This window comes from Buteo buteo, chromosome 9 (genome assembly GCF_964188355.1).
Source record: "Buteo buteo chromosome 9, bButBut1.hap1.1, whole genome shotgun sequence".
Classification (NCBI taxonomy): Eukaryota; Metazoa; Chordata; class Aves; order Accipitriformes; family Accipitridae; genus Buteo; species Buteo buteo.
The window spans coordinates 32,223,394-32,242,948 of NC_134179.1; the positions used below are offsets into that span (position 1 = coordinate 32,223,394).

The 19,555-nt window shown below is 37.3% G+C and overlaps 1 protein-coding gene across 1 annotated transcript in view; it reads right to left on the reverse strand.

Annotated features, from left to right (window-relative positions):
• ESR1 (estrogen receptor 1) overlaps window positions 1–19,555 on the reverse strand; it is a 192,718-nt gene that overhangs the window by 77,382 nt on the left and 95,781 nt on the right. Inside the window, exon 3 of the mRNA XM_075035976.1 lies at window positions 12,075–12,265. Coding sequence (XP_074892077.1) covers window positions 12,075–12,265 — 191 coding nt within the window. The remainder of the gene's footprint in view (window positions 1–12,074; window positions 12,266–19,555) is intronic.

Below are 19,555 nucleotides of genomic sequence, written 5' to 3' on the forward strand. Positions count from 1 at the left end.
AGGGCAGCCATCCTTTTTCACAGTGCTTATGTAGGTGACAGTTTTTTCTTTTCCTTTAAGATCTTTTCCTAGATTTCCTTATGCAAACTGTAAGCGTTTGGGAATAGGCATTTGGTGTGTAGAATAGCACATAAAATAATCCTATTTATGATAGATCTACAGTTCCTACTGAAATTAACATGATTAATATTATCATATTTTCACATTGAAAAGTTTTATCTTAAATATATGGTTTAAAGGTTAGCATAATTAGTCTGCTTTCATGTGCATGACCTGCACCTTATGCAAGCCACCCTTCTTTCAAAGTGTTTAACAGACTTCATAGAATAAAACCTGTAAAGTTTTGAAGGCAAAAAAAGAAGGATCTGTGAGGGACATACTTCTTCAGATTATGAGTGCCATAGTAATGTCATTATTTAGACGTCATATTTGCTGTAATCTAGGAATAAGATAATGCATTTAATATTTATCATAATTTTTGGTTTAGTTTAACTAACATGCCTTCAGGAGACTGGAAAAACAACGAGAAGAAAATGTTTGATAATTAGAGTACACAGTAGAAATTATCAGATTAATCAGGGAAGAAGAAAGAAAGGGAAGAAGAAAGAAAGAAAGGGAAGAAGGAAGGCAGGAACCTGATTTCCAGTATCCAGCCACAGGAAGTGAGGAGGGAAGTTTCCTTTGCAAGGCACAGACACAGACTAGGGCAGTCTAGCTTCGACTGGCATGGAAGGGAAAAAAGTAGAGCAACACAACTAAGTAACACAAAGACAAGTTTTATTTTACAATGAAATAGTATAATTATGTTATATATATAACATATATTGAGTATAACTCAATAACTCTGCCGTGAAGTGAGTTGTCTTTTAACTGTTCTGCCTTTTATTTTATCCTTAAAGCTCATCTCTCGGCAAAGTTGATTCTGAACAACCTGTGTGGTGGGAATCAGCAACATGAAAGTGGGACATATCAACAGGTGCCCATGTGCCCTGCACTTCATTTTCATGATATCCAGAAAGAGTAATACATGCTAAAAGAGAGGCTAATTAGGCCATTTGGATAATTGGTATCACAGGAATACCAAGAGGAAAAAATGTAATCAGTGATCACTGATACTTGTAAAGGGAAGGACATGCCACTTGGACTCTATGGTCTTATTGTGGTTTTGGTTGCTTTTTAAAGTAAATTATCAGATAACCTGCACAAAATTAAAGGCAGTGAGTTTAATAGGGTAGAGCCCCTAGTTTTAATCCACCTATATATATGACTAGTACTGTCATGAGCTAGAGGAAGAGTTTAAGGGAGCTATTGGAGGAGCTTGAGGAGGGGTGGTCTGTTTTTCTTATGATATCTCACACATTGTACATTTTAAAACAATAAAAATAACACTAAGTGGTTTTATAGCACTTTATTATATGCTAAGGTCTTTCCAGAACAGGCTACAAAGATCTGGCTCTTCTCTCAAAGCGCTAATTTTAGATGTGACAATCTGTATGATAACAACCAACAGTGGAGGGGGGAGGATGAGGAAGTAAAGTGTCAACAAGAAGATAACGGCTGAAATTAGGATGATTGGATGATCTTGAGTTTATTCTAACCCAGCCTATCATAATCAGAGCTTTTTCCTGCTGCACATGCAGTCTGACTTTCTCTCGTCACCATGAGTCATGTGGCTAGTATTTATGTTCGGAGACTCATCACTGTCCATCTAAGGGTTCTCAAAATAACTGTGGTGTACGCAACAGCATACATTCAGAGTGGGTGGATGATTTATCTGTGAGGGCTTCAGTCAGCAAAATACTCCATACTTCTTTAAATTTAATTGTTACAACATTCAGCAGAACATTTAATCATCTGTGTACTTCTAGAAAGTAGTCCCAGCACAGTATATATGGTTAAAGTTAAGTACATACTTGAGTATTTCACTGAATTGCACCTTTGAACAGCTGAGTTCATTTTGTCCTTGACCAGCAAGGATGAAAATTAATATATCAAGACCAATTAACACAACACAGAAATATTTTTTTTCATAAATGTGCAAACAGTTGCCATATTATATTCCACTAACCGTCAAGATTAACCCAAGGGAATGATTAGTTTAAGCAGTACAAAAGTTGTACAACAAAATTAACTAAAGAAACCAACATGTTGCCATGCCAGCTTAAGAATGCTTAATGTCCATTCTACAAAGCCAATAAAGGAACATAGTTGTCAGGTGAATTTTGTATGACACCTTGTCGTGGTTTAACCCCAGCCAGCAACTAAGCACCACGCAGCCGTTCACATACTGAACTCAAAACATAGCACTGTACCAGCTACTAGGAAGACAGTTAACTCCATCCCCGCTGAAACCAGGACACACCTAAACTGATGTAGTTGAATTGACTCATTATACATTTCAAATAAAACCAGTAATAATTATCCTTTTACCAATACGTGCTTTTCCTTAAATTATTCTTTTATTTTCAGTCATCATGTCACACATATTTCTTAAACCATTCTTTATCTGTTGCATAAGGCATCTGCCAGGTTAGCCATTACCTGTGGAAGCACCAGGTCCTCGTATGATCTTATTCTGACAGTGAGATTAGCAGAATTTCTTATATGTAGGTGAAGGGAAGGCTGGAGTATAGACTTTACCTACACCTTAGGTGCCAAGCAAGTGACAAGCAGGAATACTGCAGATGAAAAACAAAGCCTTGGAAAGAATAGCCTCAACAGCACATGGAAAGTTTTCATACACAGCAAAAAGAAAAAAAATAGCACCTGGACATTGCACATGCTAACCCAGTATGAACAAATGTTGAATGTAAAATAAAAAGTTATACCAACGTTAAGTTAAAGTGACCCAATAAAACTGCACTGATTGATTTTAAAATTTCACTCTTTCCTAACAGGTTTCACAAAAGAACAGGTGATTATATCTAATTCCTTTATAAGCACAGACACTCAAATTCACAGCTTAATTACCCTCAGACAAGGTCTTCGGATTTGGAATTTGGGTTCTCTTAGCAACTACCCAACGATGCTGAGAAGATTAATCATTTTCTGTTTTTAAACTAGCAACGCATTACTACATGTGACAGTAAGGAAAAGGGCCTAGAAGATTGTAAAACATACTTCCTTTCCATCCAGTGAGGAAGTTCTCCTTCTACGCATACCTCGGAAAGAAAGATCACAGAACCACTGAAGAATGAGAAAGGAGGAAAGGTTAAAATCTATATACCCTGTATTACGTCCTTCAGCTGTGTCATGTAGCTCCCACACTGACTGTTCACCTTCTAGTGGAATCTTCTTGCCTTCACATAGGTATAGCACTGTTCACATGAGCAGTTAATTCAAGCCAAATGATTATGATACTGACCTTTCCTTTAACCTTTCCATATACTATTTCCGCTAACAGGAAAAATGAAGAAAGAAGAATGAGAATGGGCATTGCATGAGGATACCAAACCTGCTGCCATCTCACCAGTTCAATAATGTATGAACATACACATTGAGAAAGAGTGACATACAAAAAGTAAAACACTATTTAACTTTATAGATATATAAATACAAAATTATATTTTCTACTCCAGCAGATAATTTCAAAGTTTATATTATTGACCTTAGTCCGAAAATTTCAATTGGTGTTTCATCTACTCTTTCCATTCCCACATTTTTTTAATTTTAGACAAGGTAACAAAATAAGAAGTATTTTTTTTTCCTCATGACAAATAAAAAAAGATACCAATCCAGATCCCAATTTCTACAAAATCTGGCAAGGAGTGTGACATCTAGTTTCTGTTTCCCTATCTGATAAATCACAATTGTTTTAAATTGTTGGCACATGATTAAACCAACAACTGTGTTAAAGGAAAAACTCCCACAATGTATTACTCACAACCATCTCAATATGATCCCTCCAGAGACAAAAAGCATTTTCAGAGAGAGTCATAGGCAAGCCATGGCTATCTTATTCCCACAGACTTTGAATGAAATGCCTTGTATTTTTAGCTTCCCAGTTTATTTGAGCTAAAATGGGAAGGGGTGGAATTCTACTACAGAAAACTCCCACAACTAATATAAAGAGGCCAAAAAGTTAAAAATATTGCACATCACTTGGGCACTTAACATCCAATCAATTGTTAGCAATAAAAAAATTAATATAACTCCATTTTTATTCCAGGTATAACATCAGGTTTTGGATTGTGATGGGACCTATTGAATAAGTTTAGCTAGTCTTATTTTATATTTGGATCTTTGGTACCCGAGTCATTCTTGGTATCATAAAATTTACAAGGAGCTGTAATGTATTTATCCTCACATTATGCCTGTAAAGAAAGTGCTGGTATTTGTATTTTACTGGGGTGATGGCAGGGCACGGAATTGTCACTGCACAGAGCATGCAGTGGATGTGGTCATTTCTAAGCACAGTGAGTTTTCTGCATTGAAGTCTGTGAAACTGAAACTGCAGCACAGTCAGCTCCTGGTTTGTTAAATTATTTTACTAATCTTTAACATCAGCATTTTGATAAAAAGCCCCTTTTCTGCCTATGTACTACTTTCTCATGCAAAGTAAAACCTAGTTATGCTCTTCTTTCATTTACTGATATCTATCCGTGCTCCTTGGTTTGCTCACTTATACCCTAACATCATCCGTGCTCTAAGATTCATCCATTTTGTAATCAGAAGGGTCAACAAAAATAACTTAGTCTGTTGTCCTGCATATCTCTAGCCACATCTGAGAGTGGGGAAAACTGTGTTGCTTATAACAAAGGAAGTCCAACTATTTCAACAATTTGTGACTAGATTAAATCAAATGTTTGAAAGAAATACATAATCTTATTCAAAGAATTCAGACAATGAGATATTTATTACATTTTTTACTAAATTATACCAGCAGTTAATTGTCACGCTAGTTCTTTTACAGTAACTCTGAACTAGTACACATACTTCAATAAAGTTTGTTAATAGCCTCCTTTTGGAAATAAATTATGTCAAAGATCACTTCATGCACTTCCAGTACATTTATCATTTTAGTCATCTGACACAGTTCTCTCTAGTAGGATTTCCACTCTTCAAAAGTGACTGTAAAAGACAACTTACACAAACTCTGAAAGTTCATGGGAGTGAAACTCATGGAGCCCCTTTAGATCAATAAAGCCACTTGAGGTAAATGAGGTTACAGAAATGTATTTTCCTTCACACTCTCTAAAATCAAGTGGAACAGTTAAGCACTTTCCCACTGGACAAAAAAAATATGTTGTCCTGCAATTTGGAAATGTAAAGGTCTTCCCCCCACCGCCACCCCCTCTCCCCCCGACAGGCTCAGCCCTAAGCTAGAAATAATGTGAGTTTCCAAATGAAATATTCATTAAATACCTGCAGCAAGAAATATGCTAAAATTTTTTCATTGCTTGATATAGCACAATAATCATATTCCAGAGGAAGTAAAACACCATTAAGGCTAATAATACAGGATATATTAAGTACAGCTTCTAAGGGCTAGGAATTTTGTCTAGGAGGTGGGAAAAGCTTTGGACTTGGCAGAGGAAGAACCAGTGACCATTTATAAAATCAGATAACAATCAGTGAGTGTTCTCTACTTTCTGGTAAAGTGTGTTGCCCAGCTTCTAAAAGGCTTTCAACATTGCCTGGCGTGACATTTGATATGTCAGCTATGAAAATATAGTTTAGATTATTTCAGAAAACTATCAGAATTCACTGTTACAATGGATGCTGATATTGAATGAGGCTCCATAGTGTCTGTCCTGGATCCAGTTCTATACTGTGTTTTCCTCATTGATGGCTAATGGACTGGAGTATTTATTTTATTAAATGTTATTCATCAGTCGATGACATTTATACATGTTAGAAGAGCAGAGAAAAGACCAGACTACTCTGCTAGTCAGAGGGAAATAAATCTGAAATAAAGGGCAGGAGTCTGCAGGACAAGAATTCCAAATTATCTTGGCAAACTGGAGATAGCACATGGGAAAAAACAGTGCAAAAGTAAGGACCAGAATAAATCACTACATTAAAACAGGAATAATCAGATGCACAAAACAAGATGGGAAAGAAGTGGTTTCTTCTCTAGCAAAGTATGCTTGAGTTTATTCTGCATCACACACTGATTATGACTGAACAGTGTCAGGTTTTTGTAAATAAAGCAAACCTTACAGTGTGATGGATGTAGACAAATACCACCGGCTGGCTTTTAAGTTAATCCTATTGCTCTGTTCAGTACTCATAAAGCATCATATAGAAGGAAATCATGCTTCAAAAAAAAAAAGAAAATGGGTCAAAATGGAGAATCTCCAAAGTAGAGCAACTAGAAGATAAGAAGTCTAGAAAACAATACCGATGAGAAAAGGTTGAATAAACTGTTTCTTCAGGTTAGGTAAAACAGAATAATTTCTTTTTTTTTTAAACTGTGATAGCAATCTTCCAGCTTTAAAGGCTGTTGCAGAGGGAAAGAGAACAACTTTTTTTCTGTGGCATGATAGACAGGAAAATAAGTGATGAGCTTAACCTGCAGGAAGGCAGATTCAAACTTTATAGTAACCTTCAGAGATAAAGAGAATAAAACATTGGATCAGGCTACAGGTTTTTAAGAAGCAGTTCAATAAACATATGTAAAGAATTGGCAACAGTTTATCCTGTCACAGGACAGACAGATGCACTAGGGTTCAAGGTCCACTGCAGCCCTATGAATTGCTTAGACCATGAAAAATAAGGAATTATCTTGGATGTGAACATCTTAAGTCACTGCCACACTCATGCTGAATGCAGGACTTCAAAATCACTGGAAGAGTACCACATTCAAAATTGCCTTACTAGGAAAAAAGAGGTATTGACTCTTGCCTTTCAATAACATCCAAGTTTCTGAAACAAGATTACTGTCAATTAGACTGCTGATATTAAAAATGCACATTAAGGGACAACGATCAGAGCATGTGTTTAACTCAAGGGGCTCTAGAGGAAAACTACTAAAATCACAAAAATAAATCAAAATAAGAACCTGGCTGACCACAGGCTGTTAGAGCAGTCCCAATGATGGATAAACCCTGGTGGACTTTCCAAACACACATTTTCTAACCTTCAAACTTCCAACAGTTAGCTACCTCTCAAACTGGAACCTTGTGTTTTCCGCCCTGAGACTATATACCGGTCTGCAGGCCCCTGTTTATTGGCTGTGATCACCTCTGCTAGTCTCACTTAGGTTCATGTTTTGTAGTTTTGCTCTTTCTGCTGACAACTCATAGAATAAGTGTACAAGCAGTCTTATTAGGGAGTTTCTGTTTTCTTGGCTGCAGAATCTGTGCAGCTTTTGCAGCTGTTATCAAACAGATTACAAAAATACCATGAAAACAGAAGAAATAATGGAGAGTTAAAGGGAAGATCTCAGAAACCTCCCAGATCGACAATATTGCAATTGCTGCACTGCAGCATTACCTAAACACCCACTTATTAGGCATGTTTTACCAGTTAATTTCTCTCCAACTCAGACAAAAATATGTATATATTACCACCACTCCTAGCATTAAAGTTTGAACTACATACTTTCAACAAAGTACAGCTCTACCGCTGTGAAGTTAAAACAATTGATAACATTCAAAGTCTACTGCCAAAACTCTCCTACTTGATGGTCAGAAGGCATAACTGTTAAATAAAATCCATGTTCAAGCCACACAACTAAAATACTTCCCAGCTTCAAGAATTCCTGCACTTCAGAGACCACGATATCTCTGTGATCAAGATCTTAATGGCAGGCCTCTGGAATCCCTCAGCGTGGCTATTCATCCATTCTCAGATACCAGCCAGTTCTTGCTGGACTGGTACTGCCTCCCATCATGCAGTAATTCTTAAATGAATATTTGTGAAATATCCCAGATTTTTTCTGAGTATACAGCTGTGAGAAAAGGCAGAGAAGGTGCACCTGAAAAACATCAGAAGGGTATATGAAGGAGGCAGGGAAATAGAATTGGGGAGTTCTAAAATACTTCAGCAATTCTGAGATCAAGATACCCTCCAGTGTAAGGAGTTACCCCTCATTTGTTCTAAATCCCTTGTGCTCCCATTGGGGGTTCTCAGCCCCCCATATGTAGGCATTTGTTGGATGCTTGCCAGAGATGGTAAAAGCAATTCCTTCCTGTCCCATACCCTTTGGTGGCTATCCAAAAAACCAGGAGAATTAGAAGAAGGGGAAAAGAATGTGTGAGTCACAAGGGGATTTTTAACCTGTAAATGGCATTTGTAAGGCTGATGTTGAAATACTTCATCCAATTCTGACATCTAAATTTTAAAGAGGCTATTATGGGTGTGGGGGAACTAGAAAAGGTGCAAAGAAAAAGAACTCAGAAGTATACACAGCAGGAGACTGAAACATTTTAGTTCACTTCAAATATCAAGGTGATAACAACTTAAGTTATAAGAACTTCCCACAGGAGAGAGATACTAGATACTAAGTCTGGTTCGTGGATGTGACATAAAAGCCAAAGTAATTCAAATTAGAAAGGTAATTTTTTAGCAGATGGGAGGAAAAATCTTTAGAATAAACAATCATTTTAAGAAAGCTCTTGAGCCCACAGATCAAGGCTGGGCATCTTCAAAAAGATTTACCTCCATCAACTTATCGGGCTTTGTACATGGATAGCATATAAAGTTTATCTTGAGAGAGGATCAGACTTAATGATCTAATGGCCCTTCTTGGTCTCAAAATCCATAAATATTTTAGTAGAGAAGTAGAGAATGCTGTGATGTGACTGTTTGTTATGCTTATGGATTCAAGTCAGTTGACCAAGTACGCTCTTGAAGGTTACATATGCTGGGCGAAGAATAAAGCACTCTTCTATCACCAGGCAACACAGTGTTCTTGGTGTCATATGATTTTCCTCTCCCATGAAACATTAGGCATTAATATCAGTCTGCACAGAGTTTTCTCAAAACAAGGTCCCGAATCACTTTTGGGACAAAAACTAACAAAATAGACTGACATGGGAAGTTTCAGGAGGCAGCTGAGATTTTCCACCAACTGCCTGTTGTTTAAGCAAAATTGAGCAGTTGCACATATTGAGATACAGTTACTAATTTAGGTTGCCTTTTAAGTGGTAACTGTTTGACAGCAAAGAAAAGGAACTTAGCATTTAAAATTTACAAAATATTTCCAGAACCATTCCAGCTCCACTGGGAAAAAATAAAGCTATCCATCTCCACCTCGGGTAAGGTCCAATGCAGATGTGATTTTTCACAAAATTTAAATATATACTTATGCAAGTAAGCATAGATATCTCAGATATCACTGAGGATAACAGATACACAGGGAGGAAATGGATTACCCCATACAGATTGTTCATTGGTCATGTCTGTGCTCACTTTTTCTTGTGGTTCTATTAAGAAACATATAGAATGTTTGACTACAGTCCATTAAGAACATCAAACTTCATTATAGCAATTCTGCTATGAAATCTCTGGTGAGAAGTCTAAAAATGACGAATCATCTCTGCATCTATATATGTACTGAGAAATACAGCACAGCAAAACATTTAAAGAAAGACACACTATAAGCAGCAACAAAAATCTTTGCTGAAAGCATTCTTTGTTACTTTGTTAATACAGGCAAGTCCTGTGTACCTCAACACAGTTTAACCACACGATTCCCAGGAAATTTTTGTCCTTTTTTTAGGAATGCATATCATATATACAATACAGATATAATAATATTTAGTCCACATATTCTTCTACACATACACCTACACATTAGTAGTATTCACTCCTAGATATCTGATGACAACCTATTTAAAATTATTACCATCTGCAACGTAAATGACATGTTTTCTCATGTATTGTCAATCTAAAATTTACTGTCATTTTCATAAATTGGACACATGTCTAACGAGAACATGTAAATGCTGAGGTAGAGCTCTTTTCCAGATCCAGTAGGAAATTAAAAAAATCCTTTAGTTCATCAAGACTGGGTACCTATGACTTTACAAGTTCTTTAGAGGACTTTTCATACCATCTGTGATAAAGTGATCACAATTGTCTCAAAAATACTCATATTCTTGAATTACTTTCTTGATATTAGTGGATGTCATCTTTTATGATAGCTGTTAACCACAGCTGAAGAAAGTACAGACGAGTTTAACAAACAGGATCAGAAGTCTAGAAAACATGTTCTACTGAAAGAAGTGAGTTTGTTTAGTCTAAAAAAGAAAAGACTGAGGAAAGATATGATAACAGTCTTCAACTGTGTAAAAGGTTGTTGTAACAAGCCTTCTTCATGCCCACAAGGGGTAGGGCAAGAAGCAATTGGCTTAAATTAGAGCAAACATGACTTAAAGATCAAGAAAGGCATTTTACAGGACACTGGAAACTTAAGCTTTTTAATTTTTAAAGCTTACTTACTTAAAAATTATGTTAAGCATATAAATGTAGTAAGAACTAAATTTACTAATTAGCATGTACTGTAGCACAAACAGATAACAGATACATTGTGGAGGACCACAAAATTTGTCTGCGTGGAGACGAGGGCAAAACCACCCAAGCGCTGACATAGAACCATGGAACTCAATGAAACAGTCAGATTCATTGCTTTCTCCATAATGGTCAAAAGCTGAAGATCTGTGCTGTGCAACTACTTGATAACTAACTCTTACTTTTGCTTAAGAATATTTCAGTTTTCACTTTGTTGCTGACTTAGTTCAGTTTGAGTACAAGGACAGAATTTCAGAATTTTAAGAATAATTCTGATTTGGTCAGGGGAACTCAAAACAAAAAATAATGAAAAACGCTCAGTAAGGGAGCTTTTCTTCCTACGTCACAAGTTTAAGTAAATCATTCTGATGTAAAAAGAAAAGCATTTCACTCTTTCTCCCTCCAGTGTTGCTTATTGTTGACCTCTGGCTGTAACCTTTTCTAAAAATCATTTTGATGAGTCTGGAAAAGCAGAAATACAAGTAACTATTAACTAATCACTGACATTCAAATCATTTCATCAATGTCTACCCCACAGCCAATCTTTCATTTTTTTCTTTAAGGCAGGGAAAATTCTGAGCTGAATGCTGGAAGTCTTTCTTATTTAACTCACCTCAGTGGTAGTCATGCAGCAAAACAGGCAATAATCACACCATGTGATAGGAGGTGAAAACTGTTCCTCACTGTGTTCGCTTCAAAAAAGGAGTGCCAGGAATTTTTGTGCCTATATATCACATAGTGATTTAAAAAACTAAAGCATAGTACTTTACTAGTTTTCTGTTTGGAAAGGAAGAAATCTGTTTTATTTTCTCCTCCAAAATAAGACTTAGATACTGAACAGTGCCCATATTTTCACTAGAGTCATACTTGCTTCTTACTCAGTTTAGGAGATGTTTCCATTCCACAGACTGACAGGCATTTAAATCAAGAATTATCTGAGTCACAGTAATTACCGCTGTTTCTGTTAGGTGCCCTTTACTCCACTGGACACCTTGCGCAGTATAGTTTTAGCCATGACAAGACTGAGAACTAAACAATTCTGAGTACAGTTCAAAGCCCTGCTTTGCTGACAGATACAAATGCTATTTCATCAAGGAGACATTCCTTTTCAACACTGCTTCTCAAAAGACATCTCACATCTTCAAGGAGCTGAGATTTGGATTGAATAATTTTGCTAATGGAACACTGTATTAAGTATAATAAATCAATCAACATGAATTAATCTTTATCTGACAGGGAATTCTCAAAAAAAAAATGGTTTTGATAAGAACTTAATCTTAAAAGAGATATACATAGCCTGAAAGAGTGGTCATCTTGATCCAATATGGATTTTTAAATTAGATTTCTCAGTGCCTCCATGGTAAGACATACCTAAACCAAAGAGAGCATACAGAAGCTTTTCTTTCCCTCATTAATCTTGGACTGAATAACAGCATATTATATACCTGCTAGAAGCATTCACCAAACACAGAGCTAAAAATGTATAAGAGAGCACAGCAGCTGCTAATGAAAACCCAATACATGTCATTGTCCTGAGCTCAGGCTGCAATCTGAAGTAGCTTCACAGTTTCCTCAAGAGTAAAGAGTAAAAGTGATTCACTTGAACAGTTTATTACCTTGAATACTCCTTTTGAAAAAAGCTTTGCATCCCTCACAAGACCAGACCCCGTAATGGTAGCCTGAAGCGTAGTCGTTGCAGACAGCACAGTACCGGGTCTCCTTGGTGGACTCCATGGACAGGCTCCCTTTATCGTTGGTACTGGACATCCTCTCCCGGATGCCGTGGCGCCTGTTATCAGAGCTTGGCCTGTTCATAGCAAAAAACAAGCATAATTCTTTCAGCGAGGTTAAGTCTCATCCACTCCTGCAGATTGTAAGAAGAGCAAATCTAGTTTTGAAATGACAGGTGGACAAAAAAACAATCTTTCATTGCCCCCTGCCCTGTTCTTGTTGGAAAGGTGTAGAACCAGTAAGATAGAGAATAATTTCTCAGAAATCAACCTGATATTATTAGGCATTTTACCTCAAAACATTAAAAAGCTATTTGATAAATTAATCCATTTTTCTTGAGACATCACAAAGGAATAAAAAAAAAAAAATCAGCATTTTTTTTTGTGTACCTGCTCCTGTCCGAAGGGTTCAGCATGACTGCAGTATCAGAAGGTAGTTTCAGAATCTGAGGCAAAAATCACTTAATGTTTGTATCTGAATTTGCAAGTCACTTGAATTATTAACCAGGCTATTTTCAAGTATTATTGCCCAATTAGAGATGCAAACTTTCCTTACATTGTCAAAGATATAATACTGCATAAACCAGTCTCTCTTCTCATTACAATACCACTTTCATAAAAACTAAGAAGTGGTTTTAGCACAAGAAAAGTCAGAAGGTTTTAAGAATTGTTGACAAAGAATTTTTGTTCTAGTAATGTACATGTTAGTAGACATGTACTGGACATACTCAACATACACCTGACCCACATGTGCAGTATGCTGCTGAATGAAAACCAAACAAATCTATAGTGTAAATGGCAACGAATTCACATCTAGTGAATCTGGTAAGAGGTTACTATGGGTAGCTGCTGCAGGCATGGTAAACAATATTCAAGAAGATGAGAGGATGCGAAATTACCAAGGGAACTAGCAATGAACTCTGGGATTGCTCCTGGAAGGCAAACAGCTCTTGCAAAACATGTTTTCCAGTAACAGTCTGCACTACAAATTGTCCAGCAGACAAGTGCAATTGGATGTGACAGCATCAGACAAGCTAAAGCATGAAGAATCCTACTGTTTACAGTAATTAACCACTTACCATGCATGTTTTAATTGCTGGTTAGTAAATGAGTGGCTCTTATCTCCCCAGAGTCCCAACATTTTCTCAAACAAACACATCCTGGGTTTGAGCCTAGGAGACTGGGGGCTCTCTCTTTCAGTTTTTTTCCTACATACCTAATTTTACCTTATTCCCTTCTTCAGGGCAGCAAATCTTCCTTTGTTTTGATGAACCAAGGCATCTGGCACCAACAGCACCTGCCTACTCCAAACCAATACTCCCCAGCAGCTTTCTGATTACTCTACGTATGTTCAACTACCATCTAGCCAAATTTCCCTGATATCATCTGCCACAGTCCATCTCAACGCCCAAAAGCTTTCTGCCAGCCAAAGCCACCTGGACGCTCTCACCCGTGCTGCCAGCCATCCCCTTGAGACTTTTTATATATAATTTCTGTCCCTGAATATGATATATTTTCATTGAACAGCTTTGAATGAATATCAGTTATTAGAGAAACATGAGGATTTGCCATGTTAGGTGGCAGAAACTGCTACTGGCATAATTCAGGAAAACTGCATTTTTTAAACCCAAAGTTTTTTACCAAGCCTTATATACCAGCTAATTTTGAACAATTATTTAAATAACTTTTGTTTCCTTGAGACTTGTGCAAGACAGAAGAAACTGCAAATGATGAAGTGCTGACATGGCACAACTCTGGCTTTTTAGTGAGATGAGGAAACTGGAGAATGTCACAATTCTGACAACATGAGTTTAACAAACTAGGCAGGGAAAAAAATTCCTTGCATATTTTAGATGTTAAAAGGTGAAAACAATATCATTAATAAATTGTTATGGATAAAACACATACATTGTTCATGTAACTACCTTTTCCACCCCACCAAACCTAGATAGTTTTTTTTACTCTTCTCCAGGTTCTGAAACTTCCTTTGAATTTGCTTTACCCCAGTGCCTCATTTAATTGACTTCTTTATTTTCTACTAAGCACTGATCAAAGCTGTAGTTTCTTGTCTTCTCCATCCCATTCTCCCCTGCCTGCAGCTAGATCACCTAATCCATCCTCAGTATAACTTTAAATTAACTGACAATATGGCTTTTTTAAAAAATAGACTTTTAGGTCTATATAACTACAAAAACATTTTAAATATTTGAAGTAAAACAGGAAGAAATCAAATAACTGTCAATATAATTTTAACAGCAATAAACTAGTCTGTTAGGTATACATGACCACCTGATAGATATTAATAATTTTTTATCTTATTTTTTTCAAAACTGTTACAAATGTGCATGTTATACAAGATAAGGTTCCCAAAATTATTTTCATATTAATAAGAAGTACAAATAAATTACAATTTTATAAAGTCTAATTTTTAAGTTATCTTTTAGAAAAAGCACTTTAAAAAACAGTCAAATGAAAAAAATTCCAAGTTCCAAAACAACTACGTATTTTTGCAGGTGTGTAGTAATTTTCCAACACCACACACACACATATGCTTACTAAAGCAATCCTAGTTTCCTAGTTGGATACAAAGGAAAACAATTCAACTAATAGGTAAAACCAAAACAGAGTAAAGAAATACCAAAAAGTATCAGTCATCACTCAGCCCAGATAATTTAAGTATTCATCTTTTCAGAATATTTATCTTTACTCAGATCAAGACTAGGTTCACAAATATATTTTTATTAAAATTATATTTAAGAATAATAAAAATGACTGAAAAATATCCCGGGGGGGGGAAGCTTCTTTTTTTTTTTTCCTATCTAGAACAGAAAAGAAATCTCATTAAAAAAGTACACTCAAAAGAAAATGAGATGCGTAAACACTATCAAGGAAGATGCAGTAAAGACAGACATATTTTGCCATGCTGCTTGCAGGGAGCCTGTCCCACAGGTTCTGTCCATCCTCAGCCACACAACAAGGCCACTTTTTCAGAGGGAGGCTGCAGGCAGAAGCAATGAGACAACGTCCTGCTCCCTGTAAGCACACACCGAATCCAAGGCAGAAGGGATCACAGACAGGGGAGCAATGCCACTGCTCACGCCTGCCCATAATGCCCAGGCATTTCATATTTGACTTAGTCCCCCGTTGCCTTCGTGCACGCAGACATGTTACATTGAAAGAGCACTATAAATCTGTTAACACAGACCTTCGCAAAGCAAAATGAATCTAAAGATGGCCTTGCTGGCTTCCCACCCCCAAAATCGGTGCCACTCAGATACCACTTGAGCAAGGTTTTGCAAACCGGCCTTATAGAGTCATCACATTCAGGCTCTTGTGAACCACAGTGGGACGCACACTAAAATACTCCTAGCCCCATCCTCCCCAGAAATAACAACCTGCCACCCCTTTACATTTACACAATGGAAGTGAAAGCTGGTAATAAACTCTAGTACTTCACCTCTAGGAGGCGAGGAAGAAATCTTTTGGGGAAAAGAGTATCCCGACAACACAGAGCTTGCTTAATGAAAATAACATCTCAAATTTCATCCAGAAATCAACTGCTAGTTAGTGCACATCACAGACCACTGATGCTGTGTCTTGACAAAAAATAAGTCTGCTCTTCATCCAGTTTTCAGTTAGGTTTCAAGGGTTAGCCTTCTGGAGAACATAGTGCAACAACCTAACCCTACTTTAATAACTTTGGCAAGATCATCATTCTCAAAATACAATAGCAGAACCTTTTCAACACTTTCCTTTGTAATCTATGCAAACAATAACGCAAAACAGAGACCAAAAGTTCTTGTCAGCTATGTTTATCAAAGAGAAACACAAATCAAAAAGAAAGAAAACCCCAGATAAAGCCCTCCCTCCAAGGCCCCCGCCAAAACAGAACAGATTAGAATGCAAAAATACTCAGAATTTACTGCTCGTTTCCAAATGTAATAACATAGCAGACATAAAATGGAAAGTGTTTTGGAACCTACAGAGCAGGACAAACTTGTCTTCCACACTCACTTTCATGTTTTGCCACCTATGTCGTGCTGAGTCTGCTCTTCAATAAATGTGTTAGCAAATAAGACTCCTCTTTTAAACATTCACTCATCACCTGCAACTCTGAATCAACCAAGAGATCATTAACCCCATATTGACTGTAAGGTAAAAAGAATGTGTACATGAGGGCATTACAGTTTTGTAATGTAAACTCAGTTTTTTACATCATGGTAATCTGACTGGCAGGCAGGATGAATTTAGGATAACCCACAGAACTCAATCCACCCAACAGCGACATAAGGCCCAACTTATTCATAACCCCAGCTTTATCTGAAATAGAGAGATTTCATAGGTAGGAGGGCTTAAAGGAAAAGTTATTTAAACAGTTAAAGGAGACACCTTAAGAAATTCTAGTTTTCTGAATTTAATTTCATACAAGAAACTTTAATCTGCAGTTGCTAAATCTTTCTTACCAGAATGGATGGAATTTCCTAGTGTAAAAAGCCTCAAAACCAATGGCCATTTCAAATGGAGTCAAGGTCTAGCATGAATGCCTTTCCATACATTGGACTTACTTATTATAACACCATTCTGCTATTCAACATGAAATTAATTAACTTGCTGTTACAATGCGAAATTCCCTATGGGGCAAAAAATTTATGAAAGATTATTTGAACACAATTAAGTGCTTGAAAATACTTAAAAGACATCTCAAGGAGAAGTACTGTGATAGGAATGACTAGGTATACAAATAAACAGAAAATTGCTAAGTACAGTAAGTCCCTCAAAACCGTACTCTGAGAAAGTAGCTCCAATGAATCTGGAAAAAAAAAAAAATCATATGCCAGCCAAATGAAAATGTTGGCTTAAAATAAATATCCCAAAATGCCTAGGGTTGTAATTAAGCTAAATACAACTTGAGGGTGGAGAGAGAAAATCTTGCATGGAGTTGTATATCAAACAAACAGAATCACAGGGTATTTTAGGCTACATGGGACCTCGAAAGGTGGCCCCATACTGACCCAGTGTTGGCACAAGATGGGCTACAGCAGTGAGGGTGGGTTCCAGCGACGGGACTGGAAGCTGGCATCGCTCCTTGGCTGACCCTCCACCGATGATGAAGATCAGCGGGGGCTCACCCTGGGGCCTGATTGGAGTGATTCCCAATTCCTGGCTCTGAGCACGTTTCACTCACACAGCAAACGTCTCTTCCTCCCCGAAAGAGGATGGTTTTGTCTATGCTACCAAGGGAGAAGGACCCTTGCATAGCTCCTGCCTGAGCCATGCCCCGGGAGGGATCACTCAGCCAGGCCAAACCATGCCTGGGAGAGTGAAGCTATTGAGCCATGAGAGCCATTGTGCTGATGTTTGCACCCAGGCCCTGGCCTTGTTTAGGTAACTAATATACATGCAGGCCTTTCTTGCTTCACTATCCTCAGTTTATTCCCCGATCATCAGCAAGTTAATGTTTCTGGCTGCAGCATCAAAAATGAGAGTAATAAGCATTTCCCTTAGACAATGAGGATGTCGCTTCCAGCTTAGTGCCTACCTCACTAAACATGACTTTTAAGTTCATCCACAATTTCTATATGGGATAAACATAGCTGTGAAAGTTTGACGCTCCTGGGTGAAAATAAACTGTAGGATGAGAAGGAGCTGCCTGGGATTCAGACCTCTATATTGACTGCATGGCCAGCCCCTTCTCTTCCCTCTCCCACAGCACTGCACTGCTCCCCGTGCCTTCACAAGTCTTTCCACCAAGGGAAATACAGAGTGCAACCAAGGCGGCCACCAGAGCAAAGCCGCAGAGCAGCTCCCTTGCCACCTGTGACAGCAACACAGGAGGAGACCTTCACGCTGGAGAAATGCTCCTCTGGTCACTTCAGCTCATTCGTTTCATGGATTTGGCTCATATCTCCTCTTCTTCTTCAGGGTGAGTGCAGGGACACCTAACAGGACTACCTGTAGAAGTAGTAGTGTAGAAGTTCCTAAGCTAGCGTAGTGAATGGACAAGATGAAGAAAAAATTGACATAAGGAAATGAGGAGAGACAATATGAAGAACTACTTTAAAAACAACAGGATATATATGTGAAGGCCAACTAAGAAAAAAAAATGGCAAGGAAACCAGCTGAAAACAGGACAGGCCTCAGTGCAGGAAAAAGAAAAAAAGATAACTAACAGGAGAGAAATTTAAGAAAAAAACTGAAAATAAATGAAGTTATATGAAAGTTAAAAAACAAAATAATCTTAAAATATTGACAGTATTTCACAACATATCAGAAAATGTATTTTATAGTCAGAAGACTGGAATGTTTTCTTTAAACCTAGAATAAAATACAATTTCATTTGGTAACTAGAGTAAAATAACTTAGGAAAAATAGCTCAGTATTGACAAAGAAATGGTAGTGTTGAGGACAGGCTCTGTCAACATGAAAACAAAAGCATGTCTTCTTAGGTCACCAAAACTTCTTATTCAACATGAAATAAAACATTTCCTTTGACATTAGTTTTATCATCTTCCCTCATCCTTAAGTCTGATTAATTTTAAAATGAGTGATTGAAATACTACTTTTGTATGTGCCAAAATTAAACCATGCCATGTGTGAAGAAAAATCTCCTCTAAAGGTATTTGCTAAAGTCAGTATAAATTTGCACATCTCAGTCCCTTAAAATTTCATTTTTTACAACTTTAATTTTTTTCTCAGATCTGTCACTAATATTTGCAGCCTGGATTAAAGTCTAGCTAGAGAGGTGTGTCTATGCACAGTCACTGTGCGGTCCATGGAATCTCCAGCCGTATTTCCTGGGGGTTCTATTGACGGGAGGGGAAGGGAGCCCAGGCTTCTCTTCCATTCGCATGCTCGGTACCTGAATTTGGATGTTTTCAATATTTCCCTCTCTGTACTTCCACTCCTGGGATCAGTTTTCTATGGTTTATAAATGTGAGCTAATCATTTTGCAGCTGATCCCCTTGACAACATAGAAGTTTGCCCAACATTCTGAAAAATGTGGAAGATTTTTTGGGGGATGGCAGGGCGTAGGGAGTGGGTTTAAAAGAGGAAAGAGCTCAATCTATTTGTCAGTTCAACAGGTCTGAAATTTAAACTCATACAAAAAAAACCCCTTTGGAATAAATAATTAGAAATTAGTTCCATTTCATTCTATTTCTTAGTGCTGTTGGAATCTAAACGACAACTCACTTACAGGGTCCTTTCTATCAGTCTTAAGTGAAGAGTGGTGGTGTAGCTGTACCTCGTGGTGTAGCCAAGAATTCAAACAGTTTTGAAGAAATGGCAATTTTCTGGGTTTTTTTTCTTATGCACAGAAAGTTAATAATTCCTTTCTGTATATAAGGTGAATGCAGAAACACCTACAT